At 33.3% G+C, this 21,310-nt stretch overlaps 1 protein-coding gene across 3 annotated transcripts in view; it reads right to left on the bottom strand.

The window, feature by feature from the left end:
• SNTG1 (syntrophin gamma 1) overlaps positions 1-21,310 on the bottom strand; it is a 301,816-nt gene that overhangs the window by 56,553 nt on the left and 223,953 nt on the right. For all 3 annotated transcript variants that reach the window (XM_072328347.1, XM_072328348.1, XM_072328349.1), the window contains one exon: positions 3,937-3,975. In XM_072328347.1, the coding sequence (XP_072184448.1) occupies positions 3,937-3,975 (39 nt within the window). The remainder of the gene's footprint in view (positions 1-3,936; positions 3,976-21,310) is intronic.

Below are 21,310 nucleotides of genomic sequence, written 5' to 3' on the forward strand. Positions count from 1 at the left end.
ATTTGTTTCCCATAAATGTAGGAAAATTCTGGAGGGAAAGATTCCTCTTAAAAATGATAGTCAAAACTACTTAACAAGAATGTCTTATCCTCTGCACAGAAAAGAAAAATGTTTCAAAAATACTCATGCTGCCTGTAGATAGAAGAGAAATAGCATTCAACTTTTTTTTTTTTTTTTACTTTTTTTTTTTTTTTTTTTTTAATTAAATTAAGTTGTCCTTGATTAAAGATGGAGGATAATAGTTTTTTAATTCATCTTAATAGAGATACAGCATGGGTAGAAGGTTTTAAATACACTGCCGTGCCAAGACATTCCAACCCCTGTTCCATGTAAAAAGCATTCTATCAGGGCTGACAGACTCAAATAGTCTGCAGTACTGTCTCCTGAAAAGAAGCACTGCCTTCTTTCCTACAGAGACATTGGGATGCTCTCCTAGCAAGGGAGAATTTAGGTGTACTGGGCTTAAGTCCCTGTTAAAGCAGTAAAACAGAACTAATAGTACAGTGAGAATGAGCAGAACAATCTCGATGGCTAAGAAAAGCAGTGGCAATAGTCTGAATTGGAGCATGCTAAGGGCTGCATTAGAAAAAGAAACATAAATTTGTTTTTTAAAATCTCTGTGAGAGATGAGCAGGATGCCTCCTTTTTTTGGTATATGTGTGGAAAAATCATCATATACACATTCAATACCAGTGCATTCCTAGTATTAGAATACTTGTCCTTCCTTAGAAAATAAAACATTATTTTTAGATGGGATTAAACTGTATTTTGCTCTTTGCTCTTGAAGGTGATGCCTACAGTGTTTGGTAACCTTGAGAAAATAAAACTAAGGGTTACATGAAGATGTGCATATCTGCTTTGTTTGTATGACTCTTCACGTGCTACATTTTTTTTTTGCTTTCTTTGTTTAATGGAGCAAAAGTAGGTTAACTTTTTAAATCTCAGTTTTATGAAAGATCGTTTTATTAAAATTATTTTATTTCCCTCTGAAGCTGGTAATTTTTGGTAGTTAATGCTGACAGTTTAACCATTACATTAAGACTGTAGATAGAATTTCCAGCAGCCATAGAAAATAGCCTACTTAAGCCACTTGGATACTATGATGGGTGAATGCTCAGATCTTGAAAGAGATAACATATTGAAACTTCTGTTGATGTAATGAGAAAGATCTGAGAAATAAAATAACACAGGAGTTCCATTTATATTAATTGTAGGTATTTTCTAAAGTCATGTACATATTAAATAACAGAATAGAATCATTTCACGCAGATACTTTGATTATATTTAAGCCCTCAGGCTTGGCTTTTGTCTTTGTAGTATAGAAGCAAGAGACTATTTATTGCATTTGTAAACACTGCCATAACACAGTAAATGGAAAATCAGTTCCCTGGTTTTCCCACATCTGTGTTATCCAGCAGTTCATCCTGGTACTGCTTTCCTACCGAGGAAGATACATAGGATGTACAGTAAGAAACATAATGTGCTTGTAGTTTGGACTAATTAGTTTAGCTAAAATATATTGTAGAAATAATATGAAAGTAAAATCCAAATCAGAACAGTTTCAGAGTTCAAGTTTATTATGTGCTTGTATAAAGGAAGTTAAAAAAAATATATCTTAGACAAAATTGATTTTTATGAAAATAAATGCCCCGATGATAAAGATATTCAAGATAATTAATATTCTAGTAAATATATGATTTTTTATCAAAGAAAAAAGGCCTGTTGCTTCCCTGCACATTTTTTATGCTTGCTGCATATCAGAGGACAGAAATTAACTAATTTAAGTTAAATAAGGTATTATTTCCTACCTCCATCTACAATTTAAATACAAAATGAAATTACCTAAGATGATAAACCCCAAAAGGAGTCTGTTTTGAAATAAAAATTCCCTAAAATTTCAAGATACCTGTGGATCAATAATTGTTTTCCTTTTCCAGTATTTGATGGACAGTGAGACCTTATCTCCTGATCAGACTCCCACTTTTCAGTTTGACATTTTGGCTGACTTCCTTGAAATGGTTCACAGTAATTCTTTTCAAAGATAGTGATTGATGCTGATGAGAGAGACATTAATTGTAGGCCACTACTGCAGATATCAAGCTACTCAAGACAAGAAATTTAGTTTTGCTTTCCACTGGAATTCTAATGAAGAGAAATAAAATGCTCTGTATGTCAGGAATTCAAAACCAGCAAGTAACTCTGAATTAATAACAGTCCAGTGAGACATTATAACATTATAACTGTTATTTATAATTTTACTGTACTTTTTTTTTAGATACTAATAAAAGCAAAGACACAAATCCAAAGTAAATCGTAACAGTGAAATGTTGTGTTTGTTTTTTTTTTTAATTATTATTATTAGTTTTTTTTAGTTTTTATCTAATAGGCATTTTGTCCATTCTTTGAGATAGGAGTACTTCTTTGTCACTGCCAGCAGATGATATTACAGAAACTTTTCTGAAAATGTTTAAATAAAATTAACTTTGACTGCAAAATGTAGCAAACATCTTCTTGGTAATGTCAGGAAGAGACAGCAAGATAAACATATACAGAAGTCTATAAAATTGTAGGACAAAGAATTAAAAACCATGTGCAAATAAAAATGTGCCTAATTTATGTTTCATCTGTTTTAGCTTTATTTATACAAGGCATACAAATGCTTGTTATTATTTTGTTATAATTTGTGGACCTTCTGAAGAAGAAAGAGGAAAAGAAACTAATAATGTCCATCCCTGCTGTGTGAATTACACTTAGTAAAATTCCACTTCAATGAAGTTGGACAAGAGACGTGTAACTCAAATATAATCTTGACTGAAATGTGAGGTGAAAGTACTTTCATTCTAAAAATATGTCTTCATGAAGTCAAGTCTACAGCTCAGTGCTGCACATATTTCTTCTTGTCCACATGAAGGCAATTTATTCCTTCCGCTGAACCTAATTTGTCTGTTTCCCACTACTCCATTACTTAAAAAGAAATCCCTAAATGTTATATAACATTTATGACACACAACAAAAATCCAAAGGCATTACTGTAGTATGGGATTATGCTCCAAATTAATCTCGGATCACTTTACAGTGTACTCACCTTTACTTTGATTTTATTTATTTATTTACTTATTTTTGTTCATGCTTTGTTTATACATTTATCTTAAATATGTGTTGATCCCAATGAGGAGATGTGATTGTTTTTCTTTCTTATTTGATCTCTAGCAACTTCAAGATCAGAACAGAAATTCAGTCTCTCATCTTCAAGCCATCTAAATGTTTCCCTTTCATTCAAGGATCCAAACGCCCTACATTCGGCTTTAGAGAACAGTAGCCATTCTGCTAGGAAAGTATTTTGCAAGAAAACATCTCTGTTCAAGGAATTCTACTGCATTTTCAAGGCACTACTATGCCTTTCATTAACATGATACCATCAAAGGGTGAACTTGGAGATAATCAGATAATGCAGTTTGTTCCAGATTTTCCTGCTGATCTGCCCCATAACCATTTATATCCATTTTTATGCTTTCATTTAGACAACAGACTATTCACATTTTAAAAGTAGTAGACAAACCTTGATTAATAATATGTAATTCTGTTAAGCACAGCAATTCCTTTCCCATTTTTATAATAAAATGCATGACACACAATCTGAAGAAAGTGAGTTTGAATAAATGCATTAAACTTAATTTAAATTGAAAAGATTAAGCATGATCTTACTTAATGTGAACATACCAAATTGTTCGCACTGGCTTCAGGGAAAAAAAAAATAATAAAATAGTAATAATAATAAAAAAATAATAAAAAAAGCAAGAACAAAAAAGCAAGGTACTCTCTAAGGAGAACTTACCAACAACACTTTTACCTAAAGCAATGCACAGCTGCCACTCAATTAAATGCAGATGAAATTAGAATTATGAATGAAGATACTCCAAATTTTATTTTTCTTACCTGCTGGTTTACAGGGAAATTCCTGTTGATTTTTTTAATCTATAAAAATGAATGAAAAAAAATGGATTAATATCTCAGTCAGTAGAAGAAAAAAAAACCATTAGGGTTTGGAGACATGTATAAGACACTTCTTTCCAAATTATATGTGGGAGAAAAAAAAAAAAAAGAAATAAAAATCTACTATAGGATAATGATGAAATTCATATGAATAAAGGGACATTTCTGTAGTCACTTCATGGCTTATTGTTCTTTTTCAGAAAATATGAAAGGAGAATACGTGCTGAATTATTTTCTGAATCCTACAACACAATGTACTTTTCCTACTTTCTGAGCAGAATCTGTAATTTAAACAGAAGCATTTAATTAAATTTTATTTAGGTTTATTTATCACCTTCCACCAAGTCATCAAGCTTTAGGAAAATATTTTTTCCTTAGAGGAAGATGGAAAATTGATCCAGAAGAGCATTTGAAACTAGATTCACTTACTCTATGCTCCTCTAGGTGCAGAATCAAGTGTACAAATTTAGTTTTGATAATTGCAATTTGACAATCAAGTAATTTTTATCTTTAGAACAATAATAAATACACTCTCTAAAATGTTATTACTAACCCAATCTGAGACTGAAGATTCATGAGGAGTTTGCATTTACACTATAGATGACTGTTTCCCTCTAAATAAACATTGCCAGCCATCTGACTAAAAAGCGTCCAGAAGGAGAACTAAGTATGGAGCATACCCATTCCTGACATTAGGAGAAGAATAAAAGTGTTCTTTTATTTTCAAAATAAGCCCTGAAAGCTTTTGAGCAAACTTGGAATATTTACCATCTGCATTCACTATAGATATTTAATATTTATTTTTTGCTCCTTTATGCCAACAATTCACAATTGTTTTGGTAGCTCTGGGTAAATGAGTCAAATAAATATTAAAATTTAAGATATTATCATCAAGAAATCAATTCTGTTGCCAACTAAGCCCTAACATAGCCATGCAACATTTACATTGCTTCAGATAAAGGGAGAACATCTTTTTAGAGTAAGAATCCCTTTAGAAGAGAATCTCCATTAAAAAAGAAATGAATAAATAAATAAATAAATAAATAAGTGATTTTTTTCCCTGTTACTTGAGATATATTATCTAAAAGAGAAATGCTCCTTCAGTTTTCTATAATGTTACTTAGCTCATTGTAAAATTACTGAGCACAATAACAGGACACAATACTACATAACTAATGTCAAATAAATAACATCTGTTTTCTCCAGAGAACTGACAAAGGACACCAGTATGATAAACTGCAAACATATATGCACATATTTTAAATAAATGCCCTGTAGGCAGGCAATCTGAGAACATCCATTAGAAAGATCTGTTTAACTAGAGCAAGAAAAAAATCAGGTGGGGTACAAGAGGAGACAAAAGTAGCAAGCACTGAACATTCTGTTCTGAAGAAAATAGTGCAGAAAGCATTACAAAAGATGTATTTAGGTGAACAAGAAATGCCTGCATATATTTCATATTCAGCAAAATAGGTGCTAAGAGCTTAATTCTATTCAAGTTTGACTCTCTGGAATGTGGATTAGGAAATAAATTCTAAAAATGCTGCAGAAAAAGTAGTTCGGGATGTGGTAATCACCTAAACCTGGAAGGAGGAGATGGGGTCAGAAACAAAGTATCTGCCTCAGACTGTTAAATAGGCAAGTGATGTTGATAAGAAATGAAAAATGGAGAAGATATTACAGCAGAAGCAGAATCTTAAAATTATGATTCGAAGTTTAATACATTAGGGTAAAAATACAGACAATATGACTAGGTATGTTTCAACTCAAATAGTTGAATGTTTTAGGAAATCACAACCATCAAAAGTACAGAATAGACAGATGACATGAAGTGAGATGAAGAGAAGGATTCATGATGGCCATACTCAGTTAATTTGTGCATTGGGTACCGACACACATGGATAACGTTCAAATGATGGCTGTGATTGCTCTGCAGAGGAAACAAAAAAATTATGTGGGAGAAATCACTCCTCAGAAGGGTGGGTAGATGAGGAGCCTTTTGTTCTAGGTGTACATGATTATTTTATTTTGTATTTGATTTTAATTTTTTAACTGCATTCATCCATGAGAAGCAGGAAGTTAGCAGAATGTCTCCCACATACTAATGATTTTTTTGTTCTATTATTGTTGCCCTCTACTGGAATGCAGCTGATGCAGCTGATAAAAACTGGGTTTTAAGCTTGAAAATTCAGTTGAAACTGAACTGACTTGTTCACTCCTCTGAGAGCTACTATTTCAGACTTTCTTTAAGCAAATAGTACTACAATAACTATCTTTGGTTCCCATAAGAGAACCTTAAAGTACAATCTTAGAAGTGCTATTTATTAGGGGGTTTGACCTTTTTTACCCATTTATTTTAATGAAATTTGCTATTCCAATGTAATCACAGAATCCTCATGAGATGATGAGGAAATAAGCCTTTCAATGAGCATATGCAGTCGTTAAGGACTCTTAAGGGCAGTATGATCTAAACTCTGAGTTAAGGACACAGATTCCAGGTTTTCCCAATTCTCAACAATTTAAATTAAGACAAACAGACAAACAAACAAAAACCCACTTTTTAAAGTTTCTATATCTTATGCTTCCTTTTGTCTTATTTTCTTATTTCCTGAAAAAAAATAGTGTAAATAAGGAGCTCATAGGTCTAATGAGATAGCAAGAAAATTGTTCAGTGATTGTTAGTGTGGGTGTCAGGTACCAAAAATGGGCCTCTGTAAGAAGCAATAGTACAGTAGACATTTGTTGTCAGGGTAGAGCAATGGACAGAGACCACTTTCAGTACACATAGGAACCACTAAGACTGTAGTACATCTAGAATAAGGGCGAACCAGCTCCTGCTCAGTATTTTGTTGACTCAGATATTAAATATGATTTTCCCATACTTTCACATATCATTTGGTCTATCTTTTCTTGCAACAAACAGCAGTCACGTAACTTTATAGGCCTCCTACATCATCAGAAATTTTCCATTAAAAATTACTATTATTTTAATTTATGCAGGTCGTATATGCGGATTTCCCCAAACAATTTAGACTTTGCAGCCTTCTTTCTAATTTTTCTCCATTTCATAACTGCTGATTTGCATCATGAATGGATAATTAAATGCAATAACTTTCCCATGAATTAAAGCAACAAGAAAGTGCATGCCAGTAGGATGTTAAGTGATTGCAAAGAGGCAGCAAGACTATTACAAATTGGAGCAGGTTGGAAAAAAACACATGAATTCATTTGGTGATAACCCTGTGCTAATAGAAGAGGACAAACGTGTAAATGGGCAATTAGGAGAGAGTAAGCCTTATTCAGGAAGCTCCATATGAGCAGACTCACAAAAGTCCTGAAGTAGCAGTTGACTAAAAAGTTTAAGGGTAGAATAACTAAATTTTTGCTATCATTAGACACAATACTTGATGGATTTTTATTCTGGGTCAATATTAGCATGTAAATACCCATGGATTAACTTTCCATTTGGAAACTGAAAGTTCCCTTGAATCCTATATATTCTAGAGGAAGAAAATAACTCAGACAGTCCTGAGGTCTCATCTGGAAAGTAGCTTTATAGTTGTACAAACTTCTTAGTTAAATTCTTGTACTGACTGTCCTTGAATTAGCCAGTGAAATAAAATCAAATAAAAACTTGCACATTTGGTGAGCTGCTTATACATACAGATGTTCGATTGATATTGTTACACACACAGGATGATTAGTAAGACTCAGGGATGCCCTCCCAAACAAGCAAACAAAGAAACAAACAAACCCAAAACCAAAACCATACAGATCAGTTGATTATCATTTCTAATAGAGGTCTTACACTGATGCATAAAAAGATTTAGGTAGTATACTTACACATTAAAAAACTAGAGTATGTTAAGCATAGCATCAATTTATGGTATATAAGAACACTAATAGAGGAAAAATGGCCATCTGAACTATGATTCCAACCATGCATATTACCACATTTGTTTAATGTACTTCCATGTCAAGACTGGTTCAATGATGCATTGAACTCTACTTGCACAGTGTACTATTAAAGCGATATTGTTAACAACTGAAAACCAGTGCTGGAAAAGGTTATAATGGTTGCATGAGAAGGAGAGAAATGTTTGTCTCCCTACTGAAGCATTTTAAACAATATAAAAACAAAACAAAACAAAAATACTGAAACAAATGACCCAGACGGAGATACAGGAAGCATTACTTTGATAATGAAATACAACTGGATAATTGTCGCTTACATCATAATACTGACTGCTCACTGCAGTACAGTTACTGAATAGTTAAATACATTCCTGTTGGGCACCTCCAAATTATATTTTAGTTATATTCACTTTGAAAGAGACCACAGAATAACATTTAAGCTTCTGAATGTGGTAGGAGTAACAGGTCATAATGACTGGTTTAGTAGATGACAAAATGTAAATGAAGCTGTTACATCCTGAATTCATTATGACCTCAAAATGCCAACACCTTGGAGCTTGAATATACATACACTTGTCAAAAGAACCAGGTTAAGGCAATGAAAAGAATTAAGTCTTGAAATAAGAGCACAGTGAAGAAAAAACTGGATCATACTTCTTCATAAAATCAAGAGAGTATAGCTGTCTATACAAAAAAGACGGAGAAGATGAGGCTTCAGGGAGACATTATTCAGAGAGGCCTTTCACTATTTAGTGGGGACCTATAAGAAAGATGGGAGGATAATTTTTACAGGGCATGTAATGATGGCAAAAGGTGTAGAAGTTTAAACTGAAAGTATAGATTTAGATTGGTTATAAGGAAGGAATTCATGATGAGGGTGTTGAGGCACTGGAACATGTTTCCCAGAGAAGGTGTGAGTGCCCGATCCTTGGAGATGTTCAAGGCTAGATTGGATGGAGATTTGACCACCCTGATCTAATGGGAGGTATCTTTGTAGGGGGATAGGAATGGATGATCTTTAAAGGTCTTTTCCAAGGCAAACCATTCTATGAAACTGTTTTTATAAGCAACAGCGTATTACTTCCCCAGCAGAAATCAGACTGCTATGCTGTCAGGTAACAATCTTATATATCTCTTCTGATTTAAAACACCAGATTTCAGACTTTTGATTGTTTGTGGAAGTTAAATAAAGTGGCTAACTCCCATTTCAATTTTACTTTTCACTTACAATTTTATTACAAAGTAACACTTAGACATTACAATAAATAAGATATGGTATTTACTTCCATTTTTCACAAAATTCCAAATAAATGAAGATAAACATAAGTTAAAAGTTTTTCATTATCTGTCTTATCCTAGTATTTCTGAATGCACTGACAAGTTACAAGCACTGACAGTGAATAAGTTAATGCTGATGATGATACAAAAAAATAGAAACACACAGCTGAAATCAACAGGTCAAACTGTTGAGCAGTTTATAAAGCCCTGTAATGATGGCACTCTCAATGCCTTATGAGTAAATCTATTACTAAGCATTGATCCACTGAGCATGGGAAGTTTTTTTAATACATAATCAGACTCTGGTTGTATTCCATGAGATTCACATTCTCTACTTCACATGTAACCCATCACAGAAACAAAAAAGAAACTGTTTTTTTTTTTGTTGTTTGTTTGTTTTTGTTTTTTGTTTGTTTGTTTGTTTGTTTTTTTCCCCAAGTTGAAACATTATTCATTTCTTGAGGCCAAACAGTTCCACAGTTCCATCTCACCTCTTACTTACTTGCAAGTTTATACTATTGTCCTCTTTGGTTGCCATGACACATTTTTTTTCTTCATGATCAGGAGAATTGTCTAGCACATTACAACAGCTCTGACACCAGTGGCGCACGGTGGTAGAACTGCCGCTTGCAAGACCGGAGGCCCGGGTTCAAATCCCCCCTGTGGCACAAGTGGTAGAAGTGCCACTCTGCTACACAGAAGGCTCGAATCCCGGGAGTTGGACTCGATGATCTCTAAGGTCCCTTCCAACTCGCACGATACTATGATACTATGATCTCTGCCCCCAGCCAACAGTCTCAGTCACTTCTGATCTACTTATAGTCACACTGAAATTTGGTCATGCATGTCATGTATGGGTTGCCCCAGTTAATATTCTTTTGGCTAGATGGCTTTATCAACACCTCTGAGATTTAAGCCCTTGGTTGACAAAAGGCTTCCTTTGATGTTTGGTTCACTCACTAGACAGAATTTTTCATCACACCAATGACTATCACTTCCTCATGGGAAGGGAGATTGGTAATCTCACAATCCTTCCAACTTGCCATGCTTTCATTTAATTTTTTCTCATTTCTGTCATAAGGCTTTAATCTTTAGATACTATGAGACAGTAACATAATAAATCACTGTCTGGAAGGAACAGTTTCCCCCTCAAGAAGACCTGCAAGCAGACATTTCAGTAGAATGTATGCTCCACTTGAGGCACCTTTATCTCCTCAGACTTCTTTATAGAGAGAAATGCAAACCACAACTTCTAAAAACCCACTTGAATTTGGACTGAAACAGCTATAGCTTTGGTTCCTATCTCCAGTTTCTGCACCCACTATTAGTAGTAGATGGTACAAGGAAAATTACTCGACAACTGAATTTATCTTGTAACAGTTTGCTTTACATATACCACACTTGCTGAATCTCCTTAATTTCCTACTGCCCTTTTTTCCCCAAAGTCCTTTTGAGTTGCTCATTTATTTAGTCACATGGCTGCATGCCTCTAAGTTCCTCTTGCCAAGTAATATGACTTGATTAAAAGCGAATGAGAGGCAGTTTGTTGAATTCTGCAGCTAAATCTGGTTTGTTCTCATTCTTGAGACCGAGATCCATCAGCAGGCTTCTGAACTTGCCCCTAAAGAGTCTACAGTTTGCCAGGATTTGTGTTATTTCTCACTTTCTCACTTTGGCAGAGATAACATTCACAGTTCCCAATTTGTCTTTTTATTAAAAAAAAAAAAAAAAAAAAAAAAAAAAGGGGGGGGGGGAATTTTATACGATTATATATATAACACGATACAATTAACCCTCCTGACAGAGCCTAATGCTCTGCAGAAATGTAAATTGTGGTTTTTAAAATATTGTTAACATTTATATCATAGCATATAGTTCCAAATGTACTCCTGCAGGCAAACTTCAATACATTTCTCAGTTGCCAATAGCATAGACAAATACCATTATCAGAGGTAATGAAGCTGAAGAAGTTTTCCATAGTCTTTATAGTTACTGTATCTTCCATCAATCCACTACCATTGCAAGGTTCAGATTACTGGATTAAAAATATATACATTCATATATATAAGAACATCTAGTCTTTGTTGGACTTTTCTATCTAAGGGAATTACACACTTATATTCTCTTGGAACATTCAGGAAGAAATGCAATATATCATAAACAGTTTGTCTGGCAGCATCAGCTAATAATCTGTTAGCAAGTAAACTAAAAGGTCATTTGCTATTAAGATATTTAAATCATTTATTTGACATAAAATGAAAGAGTTGTTAGACATTAAGCTCAAGTGATAATGAACTAGATATTACTATAAATTCTAAGTTTGATGCTAAATAATGAAATATTTTACTATGTTAAACTATGTAAGATAGCTATAAAAGAATTGTCTTTACTCTCAAATCAACTTAATTAAACACTTTAAATTTCACTTGAAACTCTGAAAAACTACTTTCTTATTTTTATTTTTAAAACATTTTGTAAAATGCTTCTAGTCACTCCTCTGTCATAGAGTCATAGAATGGCTTGGGTTGCAAAGGACCACAAAGATCATCTAGTTTCAACCCCCTCCTGCTATGGGCAGGGTAATCAACCACCAGACCAGGCTGCCCAGAGCCACATTCTGTCTGTTCTTGAATGCCTCCACGGACAGGGCATCCACAACCTCCTTAGGCAACCGTTCCAGTGCATCACCACCATCTGTACGAAAAAAAAAAAAAAACAACTTCCTCCTAATATCTAATCTAAATCTCTCCTGTCTCAGTTTAAAACCATTCCCCTTGTCCTATCACTATCAACCCATGTAATCAACCATTACCTTATATGGTAAGGCCCACTGTACTCTGCATGTACTTTATTCACTGAATCTAGTATTGCTTTAAAATATACTCTGATCTGTTCTTCAATGAGAAACTTTTGCAATAAAACCTCTGCATTGTTTTAAGTAGGTAAGATCGGATCTCTTTCTCTCAAAAAGTTACAGGGTAATCAGCTTGAGAAATTCTGAATTCAGTTGACTTCTAAATCATGCAGTTGCTCCTACTTACCTCCAATTTCTCCCCATAAGAATTCAAGAATCCAAACATTACCATAAAATATAATGTAAAATGGGGACTTTTCTGAAGTATTTTCTGATGATTCTGAACTGTAATATTCAAATACTGAGCAATATGGACATATTCAATCTTTTGGATTATGACTGAAAGGCAGACCATTGAGTAGAATTTGTCAAAGTACTAAAAAGTATGCAGTACTTGAAATACGGGGGAAACACCACCATTTTTGAGTTCAGACTTTTTATTTATCTATTTATTTTAAAGAAGCCTGTTAAAAACGTAACTACATTTGAAGACTATTTGAGTTTTGACAATAGTAATGTTAAATTATCATAGTAGAAATTGATGGCATACATTTTCTTCCTCGGGTATCACCTTAAAATCCTTAGATAGGAAGAATTTCAAATAATTAAAAGTGAAAAGAATTTTCCTCATTCTCTTGAGAATAATAAGCTTCTTGCAATTAAGAACAACTATGACCACTTTGGAAGATAACACAATAAAATTAAAACAAAAGTTTTGTAGTTTTGTCTAAATGTGGATTTCATGTTTACCAGTGAAAATACTAGGAACCTTACTTGGATTTCAATGCATTATATTAAGATATAATTTGCTATATAATTTTATATATATTTTATATATATTTGCGATATAATTAAGATATAATATATCTTAATATATCTTATATATATCTTTTTATTTATTTATATATATATATATATATATATATATATATATTTTCCCAGCGGAGAACAGAAAAGAACAAAAAAGCAAAACGATGTTCTCTTCCATTTAAAAATGACATATTTGTGCATGAGTGAGAATTGTCACATGATCTATAAAGTTCAAGAAACATTTTTAAAATCTTTCACTGAAAGTGCATCTGTCTCCACAGATTTCAGAACAGCATCTCAATGTCTAATTACATTCCTGCTGTAAAAGTGATTGTGTACTTGAAAGTATAGATTTTTTTTTTTTTGCAACATCAATAGTTTTTGTAGTCCAAATGAAAAGATGATTTCATAAGTTAATAATTGTAAGCACCATTTTACCTTTACAAGATAACAGTGACTCAGCAATAAAACATACTATTATAGAAGGAATCATCCTTAAGACACTGAAAACAAGTTACTGGAATGAATTATTATTATTATTATTATTATAACACATTTTCTCTTGTTACTGTACTGAAGTTTTAGTTAACAACTATGGACGTTAATTTTGCTGAGAGGAAAAAAAAAATAAAGCATGTGACACACAGGCTTACTACTGCATTATAATTAAAATACAAGAAATAAATTATTCAGTGTAAGTAAAATGTAATAGCCCACGATGAGAATGCCATGAGTGGAACACAAAGCTACAATTTACAGTTCATGAAATGCATATGCCAATGTGCAAGGAAAAAGGATAACGTATGGTGAGTAAAATTATGTGGCTACATTGTTATTTATTGCATAGTGTAAGATGTGGCTGCAGAAATTTCACATTATTATAATAACACTTAAAATAATAATAGATATCACAATGGTGCATTATTTGGAAAGTTTAGAACAAACAAAGTAAATATCTTAATAATATAATTAATCCCTATTTATAAAGAATAAGCTGATTGTGAGAGCATAATCATAAAACCTAGAATGAATAAAATACTCCCAAAGCTGAATGAAGGCAACAATTCATATATAAAATATGGAATTATGCTTTTATTATGACTGCTAAATGTACTTAAGAGTCATTATGTGGGTATTAATACTCACAATACAAATTGCAAAAGATTTACTCTCAAACTATACACAACTGAAAAAAATATTAATGAAAAGTAGTGTTCACTATATAAAGTCTGCCTTCATTGCATGTTCTAAACCATACAGGATCTATTTTGTCTATTTTGGTATTTCTTTATTCGTTCTGAATATAATTTCTGTTTTAACATAAATAGATCACAGTTGACAGAAGTTTTCTAATTCCTAAAATATTTTTATTTTTGTTCTGGCTTGGATTATAAACAATATATTTATTTAGAACCCTTCTCATTAACATATCACTTGTTCCCTGTTTGATTTCTAACCCCTCCCAATTTTATTCTAGACTGCCACACTTACAGATGGTCACGGTTGTCTGATTACAACAATTTACACCTACAATGTGTTCCATGTACAAAACGTACAATTTACATTTTGAGTAAATTCTGATCAAAAAGAGCATTAAATACTTTGACTGTCTTAAAGGTTATCAACCAATAATCTTATTTTCAGTATATTATGAACCAGCCCTTAACCTATTTCTTTTCACTCTTGCAGCTTTCCTTTCAAGGAAATCTCATCTAATGCTACTAGTTTTCTAATTCTATATACTTCTGCTATACTTCCTGAGTCTACTCATGGTAACAAGTCAATTCTCTACTCTTTCTTTCCTGTGTTTTAGGTTAATGAAGATGTCATCATCTAGCCAAGACATTCCTTCTTGCACTTTCTTCCACTGGACTGGTGAGGTATGGATTTCATTTACCAAAAATAAGACCATTTATTGACTTATGGTTGTACAAATATTCACATGTGAAAATGTAATATATATATATATATATATATTTATTAGTGCTAATACACTATTGGTAGCAGTAAAAAAAGCAACTGGGACAACTGATAGAAAGAACTGCTAAGCCGCAGACAGACTGATGGAAGAGTGGCTGTATTTAAAATAATTCCACTATTACTATCAACTTTTCTTGTCTCTTAGTGACTATGGAAGATAACACTTTCAAGCCCAAAGGTTTTTTTTTTTTTTTTTTTTTTTTTTTTTTTTTTTAGTTTCTCATCTATTTAAATAAAGATTTAAAAACACGCCTTGACTTTGTAATTTTTTCTAATCAGATAAAAAGGACATTGCCATTTGAGATAAAAAGATCAGTAATGCTGCATGTCAATTCTTTTATAATATTTGCTGATGATTTGACCATGAAGCAGTCTGCCTTTTAAGTCATTCCAGCATAAAGACTGGATGGTATTGTAACCAGGAGAGAGTGGGAAGTTTCTGTGAGATTCATTTTAGGGTTGAAAAAAGTTTTAAGAATAACACACACAAACTGTGATTTGTTCTATGAATTTACAAAGGTAATGAGAAAAGAGTTTTGTGTCAAAAGAATAAAGAAAGGTCTGTCAGCTACAGTTGCTTCAAGCTGGGTTTGACCTACAACCTAACCAGCTAAGTGAATAACAACTCAATTTACTGGTAGGACCATCTGCAAGCCTTAGGGAATTCTAGTTGCTAACCAAATCCAAGGACTATTCTCTTTTTATGCAAATTGCATATTATAATTTTCTGACTTCTGCTCATTATATTTTGCATTGAAAATGCTATTTATGGTTACTCTTTGGCAAATGGATGAGCTAATCTCCCTCCTGCTGCAGCAAGAGTAGCTTTTTTAATTAGGGTGCAGGTATTTTTCACAAATATTTTATTGCTTTCAGTGAAACTGATGGAGATTATATCAGTGTTATACTGTCTCTTTAGGCACATAACTTGAAAAACAATCAGTTTGAAACAGTGTCTAAAAAACAACTTCTAGGAATCTGAAATAGTATTTCAAAATTTATAGATTATGTTTATACAGTGATATCATGATCAATTTATGTTAATCTAATGCAAAATGAAACAATTCTGATATGAAACAAAATTGCTACAAGATGAGACAAATATTTAAAAAGAATGCACATGCTATTAAAATATATTTCCATGAGTAGTTTCAGACGGGCAAAGAACAAAACAAATAATAAGCAAAATATATTCACACCTTTTACTGACTGCATCATATACAAGTATGTAGAACTGAATGACAATGCTCACTGCTAAAAGCTCAAACACCTATGTAGGTGTCGCTCGGTTTTATACAAATATTAATTATAATGCTAATTTCTTCAAAGATTTATTTCTTATTTGCATTTGCATTTTTCGTCATAATAAGAAACTTCAAGAATAGCTTCGTAGACATCTGAAGTATCTCAGGAAAACTCATGAGGAGAAAAATCTTTGTGGCATTTCAGAATATTTTGAAGAGATTACTAATAAAATTAGTACAGTAAAAAAAAAAAAATTGGAAAGAGTAGAAACAGGTGTCTGAATGTCAGCAGACATTTTCCAATAAAATCAACTTACTATAAGTTGGGAGGATTAAACTTTTCATTAATTCTTCATTCTAAAGAGAATATGGATTATTTTGCCATTTTGAGTCCTTGATGTTTTAATCATCCACACCACATACTGGAACTTTCCGTTTGTCTTTCCCAGACCGCAATATTGCCACAGACTCACTTGACAGAAATGCTTAAGCCTAAGGCAGCCAAGCAAGCACTACCCTTGTCAGGTTCCAGCATTTCTGTATTTCTGAATTTATGCCATCTTGGTTTTCAGAGAGGGTTGACCTAACAACTCACATATCCATCTCTGTCTATCTACCTATCTAGATATGTCTCCTCTAAAAATTTCTCCTGTTCACCAGTAACTGAGTAAGGAGGAACTCATATCCTGATGGTCCATTACAGAAGATTTTCCTTCTCTCTGAGTAGAATTACTAAATCATTAAAGTAGGTATTAGGAGTTCAAAATCTACACAGTAGCTATAAATTGCTATACCAGCAAAGAAACATTAAGCACATATATCTAAAAATTCCCAGTAAAACTTGTATTTTCCCCAGTCTGCACCTGTACAGGGGCAAGCAGCAACCACAATGAATGGAAACATGACTGAAGAAGTCTGCACTTCTCTCTTCCTGCATTTTAGTTGGTTAGAACAACTGAGGAACTGCACTGTTAACAACACTTGCAAAATGATTTTGGCTAAAAATATCTGCAAAAAATAAAAGCAGTACTATTATACAGGGAGTCACGTGTGTGTCCATTTTGATCATGATAGGCAATACCAGAGTATCCACCCATGACAGCAGACATTTCATTCTTATTATTCTCAGGTTAACGGTTTAGATTAGCACTTGTGCTGTACTTAAGCAATACTCCTAATTAAGAGAGAGTCTGATTGAGAACCATGTTCTAGAAAAACAATCCTTGCTTCCTACTCAATGGCATGAGTATGAATTTTAAACGTGGCTCAGTGTATAGCCAAGAGAACATTGTATGGAAAGGGGATTGGAGCCTTAGCCCTGAACTATATCAAGAGATCCTTTAGCCAGGGGTGAGACAGCATCAGCTCTGCAGGCCAAGTAACTCAGAGAGCTTCTGTCTCTTATGTAAGGGTGATTCTTCCAACCTGTAGGCTATTACGTTAAAGTATCCTCTTGCCATTTCCTATTAGAAGTGGAAGAGGTAACTCCTTAATTCAAGGAGATTGAATTACCCTCTGGAGATGTCTGCATCCTTTATACAGTAAATGGGATAGAAGTAAGTGTCTAAGTTAAGAGAACTGGTTCGCTTTCTTTTTATCATAAAGTCTTTATAAAGTCTTTTAAAGTTTTTTTTTTGTTTGTTTGTTTGTTTGTTTTTTTCCAATATCCATTGACTATGTAGGCAGTTTGGGGAGAGAGGATCTTGCCTTTACAGGAAAAAAAAAACAAAACACATTTCTGAGTCCATTTAATTTACCCAAATTAGATGGCATTCCTATATTTTTATCTGGTTAATAAAAAAGTAGACTACTTTCTAGGCTTTCCAACAGCAGAAAAGAATACCTGATAAAATTCCTTTAAGTCTCCTGAATTATGTGAGGTCCTGCAGCACGCTGACACACTCTCGGAAGTATTTCATCAATTTTATTACCTTGTAAAATTACCTCAGGAAGTAAACAAAATTAAAGCAATATATTCTGCTAGACAGAAGAACTTCTGCTCTGGAGAAAACTGTCATAAGTTTGCATGATAATTCAACTTAATAATTTTCTGTACAAACTGAAAGCATATGAAATGTTCAAATAAATCACCTCTACACAGATTAGTTGAACATACTTAAACCTATCTATGAACAGTTTGACCCAAAAATAATTGCTCTATCATGTTACATAAATGGCCACTGTATTGCGGACACAATGGGTTATAAAAATACTTCTTACTGATCCTTTATGTGGTTTCAGTGCATCATGGTAGATGAGTAGTAGTTCATCTAATAGTAGTTTGAAAAACATTTTCTTTTCTGGCATTTGAAAAGTAGCCGTGTGATAAAAAATGCAATATACCTCATTAAAGAGTTAAATTGTATATGTATTTTGACCGCATATCATCTCTATGTTAATACTGCTAAAACTAAGTGTACGGTTTAATGTGCACCAAGCACTTCGTCATATGTATTTCATGTTTTATTTAATGAAAGTGAACCATTAAGAGGGGACAGGTGAGGTGGGCAGGCATTGCTTAACTAGCCAGTTGCCATGTCTCCAGAAGTATTTTATGATTTCCTCATTTCCTATAACTAAAGACTAGGGACTAGTTTTCCTATCGAAAACTGGAGATCCCGTATGTACACTTCTGTCATGAAGCGTTCTCTTGACAGACTACCCAGGCATAAGTGAAAAAATTCTCACTAAAAAAAAACAAAACTGGGAATAAAGAACTGATTGCCTGCATCGAATACAAAAATGTATAGTCATTTGGATATTAATCAAGTATATGGAACTCACACTCTCTGAGACATTATTCTATACAGCTGAGTATAACAGGTCTGGTTTCATAAAGAAATAAAGCAGTAAAATGTTTTGTAGATTTGTTACTTTTTTTCTTCTTAATCTTAAGCACTGTGTACATGCTTTACTCTGAGGGTGGTGAGACACTTGAACAGGTTGCCCAGAGAAGCTGTGAATTCCCCCTCCCTGGAAGCACTCAAGGCCAGGCTGGATAGGGCTTTGAGCAACCTGGTCTAGTAGGAGGTGACCCTGCCTAGAGCATGGTGTTGCAACTGGATGATCTTAAAGGTCCTTTTGAATCCAAATCATCCTATGATACTGATTTCTGTGTAGATGAACATATATATGTAACACATATGTAACATTAAAGCAGCTTATTTCTTTATTTCCCTTAGTCTTAATGATAGGGCTTAATTTTATGATCTTATGTTGTCCTTTCCCAAGATGAAACAATTCTGTTGATAATTTAGAATTCTATGAAGAATGCTGCATCTCTGGGACCCCTGTTTTAGTTCTTAGTATAGTTCAAAGTTACAGTGATTGGTAAAATGCAGAAAACACAATTCTAAAACTTTAAAATGCTTAAAAAAAACAAACCAAACCAAAACAAACAAACAGAAAAGTTACATACTATCATTACAAAAAAAGTTTTAAAAGGTAGAAATCCTACAGGGAAATAAATAATTTGCTTTCCAGTGCGGTAAGTCGGAGTGATTAAGCAATAAGAAGAAACCAAGATGCTCCATCCTAAACTTTTCATGCCTGATTTCATGACCTCAGTGACATTCTCTCAAATAAATAATTATCTCATTTTCTGAAATAAACAAATGGACAAAAAAAAACCTTACAATTGGATCATTGCCCACACAGGCCATTAGCATGCCCATAATTTCAGACTTTGCTCACAGATACCTGCCACAACTACTACATGGGTTATTATTAGAAGATACAAAACTTGCAACAGATTTTTGTAACTCATTTTGTTAAAAGTCACAAGTATAATCTCAGGCCTATTTCCAATGCAGGTCTTTCTGCTTATAGGTCATCTGTAGTTTTGTTTATTTTCCCATCAGCTGGACTTGTTTCACATAATATCTCAAACCTATAATGACTAAAATTCCTGTTTCTTACCACGCCCCCCTGCATCCTGATTTGAGTCCTTCTCTTCCTCAGGCAAATATAAGCGATGTGCTACCAGAGCACACTGGATATCTGCAGCACTTTATGAAGCAAGACAACCAAAGGAGAAAATGTTTTCAACACACTAATCTACTGATAATGCATATACCCTGAGGTGCATTATGGTTCTTTGAATGCATTCAATTTCCTTTTTTTAATTTTTTTATTTTTTTTTAATTTAATTGGTTGTGGAAGAAAGGTAAAGCTGTTGATGTAACCATCTTTTAAAAATGTATGCTAACAATAAGAGGAAACAGATGTAAAAACAAGCTAACCACTTTAAAATAATTGTATTTGTGTTTTAGACTGCAAAGAAAACAGATACAAAGAGGAAAGTTACTATTGTTTAGCCTCCCAGGTCCCAGTTGCAGTTTTATCAACAGCAGTTTGTGATTCAGCAGCCTCTTTCAACACACTCTCACTTACAATAAACCAATTGTGGAATATTGAACAGTATGTGGTACAACAAAAAATAAGTTGAAATAGATGGAGGTCTCCAGCTGATATGGAAAGGGCAGCTTGGCATTTTGGCAGGAAAGGGCAACTTTTAACGAGTACTTTCTTTTTCCACGTGCTGCCTCTCTATAAAACTCAAGTGGCTTACCTGCATTTCCAGTCAGACTAGTTCTACTTCATTTATTCTTGTCATCCTTTCTTTGTCCCTTTAAACCAATGAAGAAAATTTCAGTTTTTCTTAATCACGGGTTCCTTTCTATACTTCACCAGGGTTGGATGTCAAGACATCTCTCTAAACTGTTTTGCAACCAGAGCACAGACTTTTTGATAGAGCGCCAACTTAAGCTTTCAATAATAGTGACACTAAAGAAGGGAAGGAGCTAGTTTCAGAGCTTCAAATAAAACCTACACAAAAAGCAAATCAGATATTCTGATGTTTTGCTTTTATCTAAGTACCAGTGCAAGAATACCAGTTTTAGTTTGAATCCCTACAAAACTGAATGAGTTGGAGAAAATGTGTGTACTCTGCTGTATGACAGCATTATGAAGATAAAACTGAGAAAATATTATCTCTGCATCACTGTATGGCTTTCTTTAAGGTGTGCATTTAAGAAGTAAATTGTAGTTCAGTTCACAGAACATTTGATTTTTTACTTTTTTTAATATTTGTTTTAAAGGATGTTATTACTCTTAAGTTAGAGATATATAGATGGCAATTTATGACAGAGAACATTTTTATTGACTGCTTCAAGACTTGTGATAATATGTACAAGAAAACTGAAATTGTATTATTAAAAAGGTTTGAATACTTGGG

The sequence above is a fragment of the Excalfactoria chinensis genome, chromosome 2 (assembly GCF_039878825.1).
Source record: "Excalfactoria chinensis isolate bCotChi1 chromosome 2, bCotChi1.hap2, whole genome shotgun sequence".
NCBI classification, from domain to species: Eukaryota; Metazoa; Chordata; class Aves; order Galliformes; family Phasianidae; genus Excalfactoria; species Excalfactoria chinensis.